The sequence below is a fragment of the Arachis hypogaea genome, chromosome 19, assembly GCF_003086295.3.
Source record: "Arachis hypogaea cultivar Tifrunner chromosome 19, arahy.Tifrunner.gnm2.J5K5, whole genome shotgun sequence".
Taxonomy (NCBI): domain Eukaryota; kingdom Viridiplantae; phylum Streptophyta; class Magnoliopsida; order Fabales; family Fabaceae; genus Arachis; species Arachis hypogaea.
Window position 1 is genome coordinate 2,764,832 of NC_092054.1, and position 17,028 is coordinate 2,781,859.

At 33.7% G+C, this 17,028-nt stretch overlaps 3 protein-coding genes across 3 annotated transcripts; all 3 read left to right on the forward strand.

Annotated features, from left to right (window-relative positions):
• The first annotated feature begins 448 nt into the window (after window positions 1-448).
• On the forward strand, window positions 449-4,954 carry LOC112775356 (ADP,ATP carrier protein 1, chloroplastic). Its single transcript, XM_025818929.3, has 5 exons — window positions 449-1,906; window positions 2,842-3,096; window positions 3,377-3,520; window positions 3,621-3,968; window positions 4,228-4,954. The coding sequence occupies exons 1-5, from the start codon at window positions 1,133-1,135 to the stop codon at window positions 4,606-4,608; spliced, it is 1,902 nt and encodes a 633-aa protein (XP_025674714.1). The 5' UTR covers window positions 449-1,132; the 3' UTR covers window positions 4,609-4,954.
• A 1,191-nt stretch (window positions 4,955-6,145) lies between these two features.
• LOC112779362 (pentatricopeptide repeat-containing protein At1g15510, chloroplastic) lies at window positions 6,146-9,225 on the forward strand. The gene has a single exon (XM_025823600.2). It carries the CDS (start codon window positions 6,306-6,308, stop codon window positions 8,940-8,942), a length of 2,637 nt encoding a protein of 878 aa, XP_025679385.1. The 5' UTR covers window positions 6,146-6,305; the 3' UTR covers window positions 8,943-9,225.
• Window positions 9,226-10,668: 1,443 nt separating this feature from the next.
• LOC112779451 (coleoptile phototropism protein 1) lies at window positions 10,669-14,536 on the forward strand. The gene is made up of 3 exons (XM_025823722.3): window positions 10,669-12,459; window positions 13,327-13,647; window positions 14,020-14,536. The coding sequence occupies exons 1-3, from the start codon at window positions 11,638-11,640 to the stop codon at window positions 14,239-14,241; spliced, it is 1,365 nt and encodes a 454-aa protein (XP_025679507.1). The 5' UTR covers window positions 10,669-11,637; the 3' UTR covers window positions 14,242-14,536.
• Window positions 14,537-17,028: the final 2,492 nt, after the last annotated feature.

Below are 17,028 nucleotides of genomic sequence, written 5' to 3' on the forward strand. Positions count from 1 at the left end.
CTAAAATGTTTATATAAGTACATTTTTTTAAAAAAAATTATATAAATTTTTAATTATATAATATCGATAATATTAAAAAAATAAAAAATCAGTTAAAATTTATTTTATTTATTATTTATTAATTATTATAATAATTAATAAATATTAAATAAAATAAATTTAAATTATTTTTAATTAATTTATTTTAGTTACCAAATATTTACAATATAGTATATGCTATCACATAATTATGAATAATTAATTTTTTATCTACTTAAATATTTTTGAAAAAAATTATGGGATAAAAAGACATATTAAAATCACATACTGTGAATTAATTTAAATAAAAGTAAAATAATATTTAGATTCTTGAAAATTTCGATTTTAGATAAATTAGTTTTTAAAGAAAAAAAAGTATCAATTTAGTCATCCACAATATTAAATAGTGAATACATGATATTTTTTTATTAATTCATTAATTAAAATTTATCAATATACTGTTAATTATTTAAACATGTCTATTTATAAAAGATAGTAAGATAAATAACAACTTTTAAAATGAAACTTCACTTATTTTAATAAGATTTGTGATAAATAAAAAATAGTTCATAAAAATTATATGAAAACTCAAAAAATAATAAATATTTTAATGTCCAAAAACTATGTTATTTTTTTACTCAAATAATAATAACGAAACATGTACTATCGTAAATAACAAAATATATAGATAATTTAGTTTCGTTTTACACTATTTATTAAAAAAAAAATATACATATCCATAATTTACTATTTTAAAGAACCGATTTTTTTTTCTTCAAAAACAAATTAATCTAAGTTCAACATCTTTAAAGATCTAATGGTCATTTTACTCTTTAAACCATTGACTAATAATCCCAAAAACTGAGATCACTGGTTCAGTTCTACGATTATTGAAATCATTGATCCTACTGGTGTGTTGTTCTCTCTTTTTGTCTATTAGGCTTTTGTTTTCTTCTCTCAGATCATATTCAGAGACCATCATCAAACAGATATTTGTCTCTGTTCTTTCCCTTTTTCAGAAGAATAAGATTCTCTCTCTCTCTCTCTCAATGTTCTTCTCTTGAGGTAATCGATTTTGTTTGTTGGTTGTGTGATTCAGAGAGAGAGAGACACAATGGAAGCTGTTCTTCAATCAAGGGGGCTTCTCTCTCTCCCAACTAATCCCAGAAACAGGTTTCTCCACTCATCACAAGGCTTAAAGCACAGATTTTTCACACCAAAACCAAAAACCCTTGATGGGTCTTCTCTAACAATTAACAATGGATTATTATTCCCCAAACCGATTAATGGGTTTCCCTCAAAATCTAACATTTATCATGGGTTTTCCAAAAATGAAAAAACTTTGTTCCTTTGCAAAGCTGAGGCGGCTGCTGCTGCTGATGGGTCTGGTGGAGAAGCTGAAAAACAAAAGTTTGTGGGAATTGAGTTAGCCACACTCAAGAAAATTGTTCCATTGGGGTTGATGTTCTTTTGCATCTTGTTCAATTACACAATCCTTAGGGACACAAAGGATGTTCTTGTTGTTACTGCAAGAGGGAGCAGTGCTGAGATCATACCATTCTTGAAGACATGGGTGAATCTTCCCATGGCTATTGGGTTCATGTTGTTGTACACAAAATTGGCCAATGTTTTGTCAAAACAAGCACTTTTCTACACTGTGATTGTTCCATTCATTGCTTTCTTTGGTGCTTTTGGGTTTGTTTTGTACCCTCTCAGCAACTATATCCACCCTGAGGCTCTTGCTGACAAGCTTCTCAACATCCTTGGACCAAGGTTCCTTGGTCCTCTTGCAATCATGAGGATTTGGAGCTTCTGTTTGTTCTATGTCATGGCTGAATTGTGGGGGAGTGTGGTCATTTCAGTGTTGTTTTGGGGGTTTGCTAATCAGGTAATTAATTTTGGTTCATGAAGAGAACCTTCTATATGTTTGATTTTGATTTCATTCTGTTGATGTTATGTGTTAGTTTTAGGTTATATTTTTAACTATGGTATCTTCAAACATGGCATCTTAATTAAAGCCATTTGGTTCCTAGATACGCATATTCCATATGGTGCTTGAACATGGTTGGAAGGGATTTAGATATGGTTACTCAGAATGATTAGCCATTGGATTGTTTTACTTCTCATTATTCCTTGTTTGTCATCTTAATGCTTCTTTTCATTAATATTTCTTCAATTTGCATGTTTGTGTTAATTATTGCTGCTCCAATTTTGATGAGCTGCTTGCATGTGTAAATTTTAGGTTTAATCAGTTTGTGAGGACCTTTAATTTGATAGAAATGGTATATAGAAATACTGGCCTTACTTGATGTAGATTCCTAAACAGGTAGAGTATACCAATTCCATTTGTTCCTCTAAAATGATGTAATTATCATATTTCTGTCATCACTTATACTAAATAGTTGGATTAATCTCAGCTGATGATGCTGGTGGTTTACTAAATAGTAAATAGAATGATGGAATTGAACTCCATGATATAATTTGAAGTCTATGTCTTTTTGTGTTACATCTATGGGCATGATCAAATTTTTTTCGGTAGTGTATTTTACTGGCATCACTTTATTCATGCATTCTCTTTTCTTTTTGGTCAATGGGATTCCCAAGTCATATTCAATATAATAAGTTATTAACCCTTGTTTAAAATTTTTCCGAGTTAGCAAGCACTAATGGTGGTTGCTAGGTGCTTGTTTAATTGCAGTATTGTGTGTCAAATTTTGCATCATCTTTTATGTTATCGGATTCTCAACTGAATTATTCAGTCAATATTGTAGAAATGTATTGATAGGAAAAACTGTCATATAATACCCCCTGTTTTCCCCACAGATAACTACAGTTGATGAAGCAAAACGGTTCTACCCATTGTTTGGACTTGGGGCCAATGTTGCCCTCGTGTTCTCTGGCCGGACAGTGAAATACTTTTCTAATTTGAGGAAGAATTTAGGTCCCGGAGTCGATGGTTGGGCCATCTCACTAAAAGCAATGATGAGCATAGTCGTGCTTATGGGACTTGTGATCTGTTTTCTGTACTGGTGGGTGAATAATTTCGTTCCTCTTCCTACACGTAGCAAGAAGAAGAAGGTAACTTGAATGCCATTATTGTTGTGCCACTAGTCTTTGTACCGGATGCAGACAAAGCCATGTTTATTTCAAGTTTATTCAAATATTAAACATTCTTTGAGGCGGCATCATTTGATTCATGTAGCTGAGTCCACTTATTGGAAAAAGACTTTGTTGTTGTGATGTTTTTTTTGTTTACTACTAATGATCTAAATGGTACTAACATTTTTTTTATTTAAAAAAGAAAAAAACATTTTTGAATAAGTTAGCTTACATCTTACCTTACCATTCAATTTTATAGGAGAAGCCGAAAATGGGAACAATGGAGAGCTTGAAATTCTTGGTGTCCTCAAATTACATCAGGGATCTTGCCACTTTAGTGGTTGCATATGGAATTAGCATTAATCTTGTTGAGGTGACATGGAAATCTAAGCTCAAAGCTCAGGTAAATGTTCAATTACTTTTGTCATAGTTTTGGTTGGATAACTAGCTATTTCACCGCGCTTTTATTGTTCTCTTCTTCACAAACCTCTACAAATTTGCAGTTTCCTAGCCCTAATGAATACTCTTCTTTTATGGGCGACTTCTCGACCGCAACTGGTATTGCCACATTCACAATGATGCTTCTAAGCCAATTTATATTTGAGAAATATGGATGGGGAGTTGCTGCCAAGATCACACCGACGGTCCTTCTATTGACCGGAGTTGGCTTCTTTTCTCTTATATTGTTCGGAGACCCTCTTGGCCCTGCTCTCGCAAAGTTTGGAATGACGCCACTATTAGCAGCTGTGTATGTTGGTGCCATGCAGAACATATTCAGCAAGAGTGCTAAATACAGCTTATTTGATCCCTGCAAAGAAATGGCCTACATACCCTTGGATGAAGATACCAAGGTTCGGATTCTTTCTTGCTAATCCATCATATCTAATACCAAAATCGATCCAAAACTTTTGAATATGATTGTGTCATTGTGCAAAGTTGTGTCTACACTAAGTCTATTATTTCAACATGTTCTAGAAGAAATATTTGCATGCTCCTAGAGCACAAGCAATGCTACTCTAGAACATCTGCACAACTACACATTTTCATTCATTATGTTTAGAAAGTTATATAAAAAAGAAATATTCATTGGTTTCGAATTCCTTGATGTAGGTTAAAGGGAAAGCAGCAATTGATGTTGTGTGCAACCCATTGGGAAAATCCGGAGGTGCTCTTATTCAGCAATTCATGATCTTAACTTTTGGATCACTAGCCAATTCGACTCCATACCTTGGAGGGGTGCTTCTGGCAATTGTTCTTGCGTGGTTAGGCGCAGCCAAGTCCTTGGACACTCAGTTTACCGCATTGCGCCGGGAAGAAGAACTCGAGAAAGAGATGGAAAGAGCATCTGCTGTTAAGATACCGGTAGTGTCCGAGGACAAGGATGGAAACGGTTCTCTTTCGAGCAGCTCACCGTTAAATCCGGCATCTGATGACTCATCAAGTAGTCCATCCGAATCCTCATCAGAATCCTCGTATCCTCGCAATAATTAGAAGAAAAAAGAAAAAGAAAAAGAAGGAAATGCTTCTTTCTATGAAATTTCCTGACAGGGAGAATAATTTTAACTGTTGAGTGCAGTGATAGGTTAAAAAAAAGAAGAAAAGTAATGACATTGTTGTAGGGTTATGACTAAGCTTATAGAATAATGAGTTTGAAGTTTACTCATCAGGATCACATTAGTTTTTTGTTTCCCACAGATAAAAGATGAGTTTGTTTTACTCCTCACTAATTACTATCATCAAGGTTTACCAATTTGGTTAACCACTTTGATTTTACTTATGAAATATAGAACTTTTGTAATAATAGTAGTGTATGTATGGTATGTATTTATTTCTGAAATTTCTTCAAAGTGTTCAAATGCTTGTGTATATATCATGGTAATTTTTTTCTTCCAATGTTTCATAGATGTACAAATGCATGGTTAAACTTTTAAGGGTTGAATTTTGAGGTTTTTGTATTGTTACATGATTTTGTAATGTTAGCTTTTCTAGTTATATATGTTATATTTGTTATTCTGTTTATTTTAGAATGAAGAGAACATCCTCCTAATGTTAACTTTGTTGTTAAAATGGATTTGGAGGATAGTTTGAGGGGAAAAAAAGGACAATGCATATTGAAAAAAATTGTCTTAGCAAAAAGATAATTTGACAAAGTGAAGCTATACTAGCTTCTGAAAATTAGATAAAATTACGTACTTCTAATTTTTTTTTTGGTGTCGTTATATATTTTTAATTTGTGAATGCATATATTAATATTTTCTAAAATTTAAATTATACAACACTTAATAACTTTAATTTTATAAAACGTGAGAGTAACTTTTCCAAATATAATATTAATAGGTATTTATGACAGATTAATAGATATTGTGTAGAATATCACTCAAAATTAGGTGTAAATAAAATTTACTGTAATAAAAATAAGTAATACTATTTTGATATTTTCAAATTTTCATTTGGCTATTAATAATAGTTTAAACAATTGTGCAGTTATGATAGATGATTTAACTGCACTTTTTATTTTTATTATTGAGATTGTGGTGGTATTTTTAAATAATGTGGAGAGTTGGTGTGTTTTTTTTTGTTGTGTGGATTGTCATAAATTTGAGGGACAGTTTTGTGAATTTTAATTTTTTTTTTTTGATGCCACAAATCACAAATCTAACCCTCAGATTTATAACACTATGAAATTTGACCCTCAAATTTTTATATTTCTCCAAATTTGATGGTCAGATTTGTTACTTAAAATTTAATTCATATTAAAAAAAAACACACCAATTATCTATAATGATGAATTACACACAATCTTATTTCATATAAAAAAAATTAGCCACTAAACTAGTCTTTCAAATTTTCATTCAATTAAATTAGTCTTCTAAAATATTCTAAAGTCAATCATGTTCATTCTTATAAGATTTTTCATTTAATCATTTATACCATGTTACTTCCTTATTTATTTATTTTTTTATTGTGACAGATTTAGACTTTCACTAAACATTTTTCTATATAATAAGTTTTGAACTTTTTTTAAGACATTTCTGTTTTATGGTTATGGATAAGGTTAACCAGAACTACATGCTGATTCTGGTTGAATCTTCAGTTCACTTGAATCTTTGTCCTTTGACCGTTAAACCTCACACCATAAACCCCTCTTATCATCTTCACATGTTATCTCTTTCTCTTAAACTCCAACAATGGCATCGTTTCCCAACTCCTCAAAATTCCATCCTCAAAGGGACCCTCCAACTCTTCCCACTTCAAATTCCACAAAGCTCAAAACTTTCACTTTTTCCCATCACAATTTCCATACCCGTAAGTTCAAAAGAGCTAAAAAACCAATCTTGGTCTCAAACTCAAACTCCATTACCACCACCACAAGAAGCACCATTAACAACAACAACAACCCAAGCTACGAAATTTGCCAGCTTTGCCTTGTTGGGAACTTGGAAAATGCTATGAGCTACGTAGACCTTCAAGTTCCCATTGATGAAGAAGCCTATGTTGCTTTGTTGCGGTTATGTGAGTCTAAGCGTGCAAGGAAAGAAGGGTCAAAGGTTTATGCTCATGTTTCAAATTCTTCATTGATGATGACCCTTTTGAGCCTTAAGCTTGGTAATGCACTATTGAGTATGTTTGTGAGGTTTGGGAACTTAGTTGATGCATGGCATGTGTTTGGGAAAATGGATGAGAGAAATGTGTTCTCTTGGAATGTTCTTGTTGGAGGATATGCCAAAGCTGGATTCTTTGATGAAGCACTTGATCTTTACCATAGGATGTTGTGGGGTGGTATGAGGCCTGATATTTACACTTTCCCTTGTGTTTTGAGGACTTGCGGCGGCATCCCTGATTTGGTGAGGGGAAAAGAGGTTCATGGACATGTTATGAGATTTGGCTTTGAATCAGATGTGGATGTGGTTAATGCATTGATAACAATGTATGTGAAATGTGGGGATATCAAGACTGCCCGGTTGGTGTTTGATAAAATGCCCAATAGGGACAGGATTTCGTGGAATGCGATGATTGCTGGATATTTCGAGAATGGAGAGTGTTTGGAAGGACTGAGATTGTTCTGTATGATGCTTGCACTTCCTGTTGATCCGGATTTGATGACCATGACCAGTGTGATTACTGCGTGCGAGATTCTTGGTGATGAGAGGTTGGGGAGGGAGATCCATGGTTATGTCATGAGGACAGAGTTTTGGAGAGACCCTTCAGTTTATAACTCGTTAATTCAGATGTACTCATCTGTTGGGCTTATTATGGAAGCTGAAAAGGTTTTCTCAAGAACAGAACACAGAGATGTCGTGACGTGGACTGCAATGATATCAGGGTATGAGAATAGTTTTCTTCCCCATAAAGCACTTGAAACATATAAAATGATGGAATCGGAAGGCATCATGCCAGATGAAATCACCATAGCAAGTGCACTATGCGCTTGTACTTGTTTAAGCCGTTTAGATTCAGGAATATACCTTCATGAGGTGGCCAAGAAGACAGGGCTCATCTCTTACATTATAGTTGCAAACACACTCATTGACATGTATGCTAAGTGTAAATGCATTGACAAAGCTCTAGAAGTTTTCCACTCTACTCACAACAAGAATATTATATCTTGGACATCTATCATCCTTGGTCTACGGATAAACAACCGGTGTTTTGAAGCTTTATGTTTTTTCAAGGAGATGATGCTTAGACTAAAGCCGAACTCTGTAACATTAATTTCTGTCCTATCAACATGTGCTAGAATAGGAGCTTTAATGTGTGGGAAAGAGATCCATGCCCATGCATTTAGAACTGGAGTTAGCACTGATGGTTTTCTGCCGAATGCGATTTTGGACATGTATGTAAGGTGTGGAAGAATGGAATATGCTTGGAAACAATTCTTCTCAGGTGATCAGGATGTTGCAGCATGGAACATTTTCCTTACAGGATATGCTGAGCGTGGGAAAGGATCACTTGCTCTCGAACTGTTCCATCGAATGGTAGAGTCAAACATCAAGCCGGATGAAATCACATTTATCTCCATACTATGTGCTTGCAGCAGATCTGGTTTGGTGACAGAAGGCTTGGAAATTTTTGACAGCATGAAGTATAAATATTATATTACCCCTAATCTGAAACACTATGCATGCATGGTTGATTTACTGGGCCGTGCAGGTTTGTTGGAGGATGCTTATGGATTCATACAAAAAATGCCAATAAAACCAGATCCTGCAGTTTGGGGAGCTTTATTAAATGCTTGCAGGATCCATCATGATGTCAAGCTTGGGGAACTCGCTGCTGCGAATATCTTCCGAGATGACAGTAGAAGTGTTGGATATTACATTCTTCTATCTAATATGTATGCTGACAGCGAAAAATGGGAGAATGTTGCAAGAGTAAGAAAAATGATGAGAGAAAATGGGCTAGTAGTAGATCCTGGATGCAGCTGGGTGGAAGTCAAGGGAAAAGTGCATGCTTTTCTCAGTGATGATAACTACCATCCCCAAATGAAGGAGTTAAATGGAGCTTTGGACCGGTTTTACAAGAAAATGAAGGAAGCTGGTGTTGAAGGGCCAGAGAGCAATCAATTAGACATAACCAAAGCTTCGAAGGCCGATATATTTTGTGGACACAGTGAGAGACTGGCCATTGCCTTTGGACTAGTTAATTCAGCCCCCGGGACGCCTATTTGGGTGACGAAGAATCTGTATATGTGCCAAAGTTGTCATAACACTGTCAAATTCATCTCCAAGGAAGTTCGCAGAGAGATTTCGGTAAGGGATGCCGATCAGTTTCACCATTTCAAGGGAGGTATCTGCTCTTGCATGGATGAAGGTTATAGGAATTAGCCCTGATTAGCAGGAAAACTGTAATATATGTAGCACAGTATTACAAAGTTAGAATTGCATGAAATTTCAACTTTGTGATCCTGCACCAAAGTGATTAATGTGCCCTATACATAGCAATAGCAACACTATACCAAAAAAAACTAAAGGGCTGTGTTATGTTTGTTGCACATATATTATCTGCATAATATTATGCCCCATATAAAAAACAAAATTAAATTGTAGCCTACTGTCCAATGAGTAATACAAATACAATCATGGTATTTTAGTTACCATTTTTCAATAATCTGCTATTTGATTCCTACATAAGCAATTGTTCTGCTTTTAAACCTGTTTAATTTGATTTTGGTATTGTTGCTTAGCATGATTAACTGTTGGATTGTTTAGCTTCTGTCTATTCCATATTTTCTTTCTGTGCTGATTTTGATTCATTATCTTCATATTTGGATGAGTTTCATGAGAATGGTAATGGCATAATAAATCAGATAATTAGCTTCATATAGATGTGCAAAGCAACAATAGTATCCAAAATTTCATCTCTTCCTCTGTATATGCATTCCTTATATTTGGTCATTTCTTCTACTTTTCTCTTCAATTACTTCTTGTTGAAACTTCAGAGAAGAGTAAAGTAAAAAATTGGAGATATGATTTCACTGGATTTGATGAATTATGTTCATGCCCCATAGTCTCTTACTCTCTTCCTTAAACTGACATTAAGTTCATCTAATTATTATCATATACCTTCAATATTTTGTTGTGACTGTTTTGTTAATATATAATCTCATAATAGCAATAACATTAATACTCGGAGTGAGGGTAATTATTTTGTTTCGAATCATGAATTTTCTTTTTAGTTACTCGTCTAATTGAAATAAAAGGTAAATTAACTGGTATCATTATTAATTAAGCAAACAGAATGATGGATTTTTTCCTTGCTTGTATTTTCTCTTTTTGGACAATAAATTCTTTCTAGTAATTCTAGAAAAACAGTTTATGAAATGGTGGTCAAGAACAAGGGCGGTAACAAATTTCTTGCAGGCAGTTCGCTGTTAAATCCGGCAGCCGGTGACTCCTTGGAACCTCATCACCTCACAACATTTTACAACCTATGCTGCTTTCTTTGAAATATATATAAAACAAAGGTTTGCTTACTTATTGTTTTCAAGTCACCATCATTGTTCTATTAGGCTTTTGTTTTGCTTCAGAGTTTTTACTTACTCCTTTCTAGTTGTAACGTGTAGGTGAAGCCACTTTTGTTTTTCCTATGAAATACAGAACTTTATAATATGTACTTATTTCTAGAATCATTCAGAAGAGTCCCACCATTTTCACCTTTCTTTTTTCACCTTTTACCCTCTTTTTGTTGTCTATAGCTGTGACCTTTTGTGCTGGAGTGGATGAAACAAAATTATAAATGCAGTGGACCAATATCTCTTTGAGCTTCATTTGTCTGCTTCAAATTTGACAAATGAGTATGTTCACGTGCTTGGCTCTCATTTTTCCAACAAAACTATGGGATTTCTTTCTTTTGGGATCTAATTTAAAGTACATGTGTGGTCTTAGGTGATTTGTAATGTCATTATCTCTTTTATATATTGTGATTGTTTTAAATTTTAATCTTAGAATGTGTTGCTAATTTTTTCTGATACATACCCTTATTGATATTTTATTTATAGTAAGCTTCCAAATTACTAGACTATATGATAGTATTTGACAGATTTTTCTCAGAGAAATAAAGTTCTCAGTATTTTTTTTCCAGGACAAATTTGTTCCATGAAACTGGTTTATAAATATGTCATATACTCATATATATGTCACAGTATCCCTTAACTCGATAGACCAATGATTAATCTGCCATGGATTTGAGTTGCATACACAATACGGGATTTAAACACTGACACTTGTTTAAGCGGACGAGTAAGCTAACCACTCGACGAACCCAAGTTAGTTTATACTATATATGTATCCCTACTAGATATTTTTTCTTTTTCAAAAAGAAAATAAAAGAAAAGATCCAAGTACCAAAATCATTGATGAGTGACATAAAAAAAAAAATCATGGATGAGTGCACTTATTATAGATTGCATCATGGTGTTCATTTTTCTTGGAACCTGACCACTTCCCCATGATTTTATTATGGAATGTAACAGGCAATTCCTTCTAAAGAAAAAAAAAAGGTTCCCCAAGTTTCTTTGCTTATCTCAATTGGATTCCTTGTAATGGCAATCAGCATAAGTGTACAATGGACAAAGTCAAAATCCCTTGTGTAATACATGAGATAGAGCGTGAACAAAGGTGTCTATTTCATGTTCCTTTCATGCTATAATTGCTTTTGTTCTCCATATCATATGAAGAGAATAAACAGTTGTATGAGGGGCCAAAATGTAGGATTGGTTAAGATGATATATACAACTCTAGTCCCTTAACTAGAGGTCTCAGGTTCAATCGGGTCGAGTTGAGTCGAATTAGCCAGTTTCCTGGTAAACAGTTGATATGATTTGTTGTTTGTTATAGGGAGAAAAATTAACAGTTGTATGAGTGGTCCTACTCATATATATCAACAAACAAGGCCTTATCCATCATCCTCTCTTCATTCCTTAGCTTCAACTGATTCAAGAAAATCTCACATCCAAATCAAGAGGGCCAACATAGAAAAAAAAAATCAACTTGATATTTTTTATGATATATACTTTTTGTAATGCAGCATAACATGCTTATGACAGCTACAAAAGCAAAAGATTGTACTACTTCTACATTACTTGAGCTTTTCACTGAGATGAAGAATCAAACCAACACAGATTCCATCAATTTTCCACCACCAAGATCTCCATCATCCCAATTCTCCTCTGAATGCTGGTTTGATGATGCATGCATCCTTGACATGGACTACTTTGTCAAGACCCTTTCCGGAATCAAAGCGAAAGGCGTCCGGGCCGACTTGATTGGTTCCATAATCACACATTACGCCTCCAAATGGCTACCTGACCTCTCTGCAGGTGACTTGGCCGAAAAAGGCCTTACGCAATTCGAGGAATCACCAGAGAGCGTCACAGCTTCTTGGATGAAGAAGAGGTTCTTTGTGGAAACATTGGTGGGAGTTCTGCCTCCTGAGAAGGATGCAATCCCCTGCAACTTCCTCCTTCGCCTTCTCCGAACGGCGAACATGGTTGGTGTTGAGGCTAGTTATAGACACGAGCTTGAGAGGCGGATTTCATGGCAGCTTGACCAAGCTTCATTGAGAGAGCTTGTGATTCCATCATTCAGCCACACTTGTGGAACTCTTTTGGATGTTGAGCTTGTTATTAGGCTTGTTAAGAGGTTTGTGGGTTTGGATAGTGAGGGAGCCAAGAGTGGTGCTGCTCTTGTTAAGGTGGCCAAGTTGGTTGACTGCTACCTCGCCGAGGCTGCTGTCGATGCGAATTTGAGCTTGTCCGAGTTTGTCACTCTTGCAGGAGCTCTTCCAAGCCATGCTAGAGCAACAGATGATGGATTGTACAGAGCCATTGACACTTATCTAAAAGTATGCCTTCTATTCTCCTTCATCTGTTCCACAGAATCCATCGCTTTTGGAATTGCATTACATTAATGCAATTCCAAAAGCAACTGATATTGTGGAACGAAGCGATTAATGGTTTAAAATTGGTTGATTACTAGAGTAGTAGAGTAGTTTCATTCAAAAAGAACTCACATTACTATTATTATAACACATTCTCTGTACTCTTTAAGTTATTTACCTAAACATGAAAAGGTGACAAATAGGTGTAGTTTTTGTGTATGGAAATAACAAATTCCTAGTTCCTCTGTAATGCAGGATTCTTTGCACATTATTGATTTGACTTTTCTTTTTTTCAAAAAACAGAAAAGAAAAAGAAGAGGATAGTGTGAGAAACAAACAAAAGGATGATGAATTTGTAGTCTTATTCTGAATATCTCTACACAAACAGTTTCTTATGTTGTTACATGCATGAGAATATTCTTCTAAGTGGAGACACTGAACTTAATTCCACACTTCTCTACACTTGGCTTTTCTGTTGTCTTCACAATCATGCAAGTCAAAAAGAGTAGGGTAAATATTTGAGTTCATCAAAATTTACTGTGAACACTAGATTACTTCCTATCTTAACATGCAAATCAATGTTTCTTAATGTATATAGATATATAGTTTAATTTTGATGCACTGACAGTATAAAGCGTTTTACACAGTCCTGCAATCACATCCGTTCTTTTGGATGACCATTCACGCCATCAATATAAAAAGTAGTTATTTTTACTTTACACGACATTGCATCAAAATTAAATTCTATAGTTATTTGAGGTCAAGTTAAAAGTCCATCTTTTTCTTTTATCACCAACTTCACATAAGTTTGATATGTCAACTCTGTTGTAGGCACATCCAAGTGTGTCCAAGGAAGATAGGAAGGGTTTGTGTAGGCTTATTGATAGCCGGAAACTCACGCCGGAGGCGTCGCTTCACGCAGCTCAAAATGAAAGGTTCCCTGTGAGAGCTGTGATTCAGGTGCTCCTGTCCGAGCAAACTAAATTGAACCGGAATCTAGATTGGAGTGGCTCCTTGATCAGCAGCACTAGGAGCCCGAATGGCGTGCTAGACGCATGTCTTTCGAAGCGCGAGATGAATGCTCAACACATGGAGATAAGGAAGCTCAAGGAAGAGCTGTATAGGGTGCAAAGCCAGTGCAATGCAATGCAGGTTATTAGAGATATTATAGTGTGGTAGAAACTCACGTGCAGTTAACTTTATGTGAAGTTGATAGGTGAGAGACGTGAGATGACAGTTTAGTCAAATCTATCAAATCATTTTACAACTCTCAGCTATCAACTTCGCATGAAATTAACTGTACCTAAATTACATATTTTGGTATTAGTTACAAGTTGGTTGCATTTACCACTTTCGTATAAGGCTGTTAAATTTTCGATTTAGTTCTTAAGATCTTTTAATATTACAATATTTGAATAAATAAATCAATTTTTTTAAAATTTATATTAGATCAGACGATTTTTTTTTTAGGCAGGTTTTTTTCTTTATACAACAATTTTTTTTATGGTCACAATTTTAACGTAGGTACAAATGGAGAGGATGGTTGAAAAGAAGAAAGGGTTCTTCAAGTGGATGAGATTTGGAGTGATGCCTAATGCATTTGGAAGCAAAGGGTTTGGAGGAGTGGAGAAAATTGATGAAGTTGTTGAAGGAGAAGTTGGATTTGGAAGACAAACACCAATGGACATGAAAACCAAGTTGGTCAAAGGTAGGACTCCTCACAAGTGGAGGAAATCCTTGTCTTGAGACAACACTTTCCATGGTTTGTGGAAGAAATTCTTAGATGGTTATGGATTAAGAATTTTTTTTAGAAAAAATATATAATATAGAATGAATGATTTAGAATAAAGGATATTATGTTCTAATATAGTATGTAAGAATTTCTTTTGTTTAGTTGTATTATTAAGCAAGTTATAATGTTGTGTAAGTTAATAATGCAATGGCAAATGTGTAATTAGGTTTATTGTTATTAGGGTTGTGAGACATAAATGTAACATAAGATATTGTTGTATTTTGAATAAACTCGATAAATTTGTGTGAATACTATGATTCATCCATTTTTGGCATATATATATATATATATATATGTTTTTTCAAGACAATTTTGTTAGACTTGATATGTACTGTATAAAAGAGGGGGAAAATCATATTTGGTTAGTTGGTTTTTTTTTTTTTTCTCGTTAGGTTAAAATATTATTTCTCTTAAAACAATTAATTCTTTTAACTTAATTTTTTTTAAAAATGTAATTATCCCAAAATTAAAAATAAATGAGCCGCTACAGGTAAATGAGCTGTTAGAGATCATAAAAAGTGAAAAAATTATATTATAATAAAATTATTATATGAATATTAAAAATTAATTATTAAATAAATTATTATGTATATATTATTTAATTTATTTTTTTCAAAGATAAAAATATATTTCATTAAATTTGGTAAATGAAATATAGAATTCATGTCAGGATAAAAATAAGACTTGTGAACTAACTCATGAGAAGCTACTAGAAGTATCGAGAATAAAAATTGAGGCTAGTTGGTTCCTTAAAGACAAAGAGATTCGAATAGAAATCGAGGCTAGTTGGTTCCTTAAAGACAAAGAGATTCCTAGTTTTCCAACAGTTTCAACATAGAATAGCAAGCAGTTGTGTTCTGATTGTCACCACCCATTAAGGCTATGTACGTTTGGTTGGAAGGAAAGAAATAAAGAGGAAAGAAAGAAGATGAAAGAAATTAAGTGGATTTTTATTTTTCTTAAATGTGTTTAGATGGAAGGAAAATAAAAAAGAAAGAAATGTTATAAAAAGACAATTTTATCTTTATATTATAAAATATATTAAAAAAGTAAATAGATAATATTAGAAGTAAAGAGAGAGAATTAGTTCTCTCTATTTTCTTTCCAATGGTGGATCCACCAATTTTTTTACATCCCTTTTCCTTTTTCTCTTATTTCTCTCCTCAACCAAACCATGAAAAATAATCATTTTTTCCCTCCTTTTTCTTTTCTTTTATTTTTCTTTCAAATAAACATAGCCTGAACGAATATACTCCGTCATGGTGTTCCACCAAGACCAAAATTTAGTAGTTAGATGGGTGGAGAGACATAAATTCAGAGAACTATTGGACCAAATATCTCTTATAACTGGACATTACATAAGACAGTGAAAGATTATTTTGTCCTCTTCTTGGCAACAGAGACACAGTGTCAGTGTTATAGGAAATCTTCAATGAATCTGGACTAGAATCGGGAGTCAACTATGGAGGCACTTTTAAAGGAACAGATTGATTTTGTGAGGGAGCTTTGTCTTCTAAAGGTTGATCCAAAAAACTTTTTGCTGCATATGGGTTGAACAGAATTTAAGCGAAAGATGTAAGAATAGATACACTATTCTATAGCTTCATATTGGATCATATTTTTTTTATTTAATTTATTTTTAATATATATTTTATATATATAATTGATCCTGTGACTAATTTTTTTTTTTTATATTTGTGGTTTATGTTATAATTATTGTAGTAATGGCTCCAATAATTTAGAATGCTGAGCTGTTAGTAAAATACTAATAATAAAAAAAGAAAAAGCAGCTACAACAATGACTTTGATTGCAACCTTAATTATTGTTTTCTTCCGCACCAAAACAATTTAAATAAGAACGATTTATCTGACACAAAACGCATGGTCTTTTGAATCCAATTATCTGGATGTTTGTTTTGTTATCTATTATTAATATTCCTATCACTGGAACAATTTAAGCTTAAGTTAAATATTAAAAGGAGCTTTTGACAAATGATGCATTGAGACATGGCCCGATCCGGCTCAAAAATTCGGCCTGGCTCCGAACACTTTAGGGACTAATTTGATGTGATTTTATTGGGTTTAGGGTTAGGTAAGGGTCTCAAAAATAGACCCGGTTATTATTTCGGGTCGGGTCTGGGCCATAACTCGGGTCACCCGAACTCGGCCCGGTAGCCCGATCATCATACACAATTAATATTTTGTGTTATTAGTGATGGATCATGGCTATTCTTATGTGGAATTTAAGTATTGTAAACCTTAATATTTTGTATTATTAGTCATTATAAGACTATAAGTTAATGTTTTATGTTTAGAATTTATAAGACTTTAGACTAATACATAATATTGTGTTATTTGTATTGATTTAAATATTTGGTGTTATTAGACAATATTAGTATTGATTGTGATTATGCTTTAATTTTGAAGAAAGGTTGGTTCTTTGTTACATTTTTCTAAATGAATTTTACCATGTCAAATAATAGTTGGAGTCTTGGAAATTTGGATATTTTTACACTTTAGCTTACAAGAAGGTATCAACGTAATGTAATGTTAACGGCCCGGTTTTCACCCGGTATAATTGTGACCCGAAAGTGTGTTGATTTTATCGGGTTTAGAGTCAGGTTCGAGTTTAATAAATAAATCTAGTGTATATTTTGAGCTGAATCTGGGTTACATCAAATCCGGTTTCACCCGACCCATATGCACCCTAATTAAGACATTGTTGCCACTTTCATTATTAT

Bases quoted from the DNA above. Each gene is read 5' to 3' on its own strand.
- LOC112775356 (XM_025818929.3), top strand. From the start codon at position 1,133: ATGGAAGCTGTTCTTCAATCAAGGGGGCTTCTCTCTCTCCCAACTAAT. The intron at 3,521-3,620 runs GTAAATGTTCAA...ACAAATTTGCAG, and splicing joins AATCTAAGCTCAAAGCTCAG to TTTCCTAGCCCTAATGAATA. The intron at 3,969-4,227 runs GTTCGGATTCTT...TCCTTGATGTAG, and splicing joins CCTTGGATGAAGATACCAAG to GTTAAAGGGAAAGCAGCAAT.
- LOC112779362 (XM_025823600.2), top strand. From the start codon at position 6,306: ATGGCATCGTTTCCCAACTCCTCAAAATTCCATCCTCAAAGGGACCCT.
- LOC112779451 (XM_025823722.3), top strand. From the start codon at position 11,638: ATGCAGCATAACATGCTTATGACAGCTACAAAAGCAAAAGATTGTACT. The intron at 12,460-13,326 runs GTATGCCTTCTA...ACTCTGTTGTAG, and splicing joins CCATTGACACTTATCTAAAA to GCACATCCAAGTGTGTCCAA. The intron at 13,648-14,019 runs GTTATTAGAGAT...ATTTTAACGTAG, and splicing joins GCCAGTGCAATGCAATGCAG to GTACAAATGGAGAGGATGGT.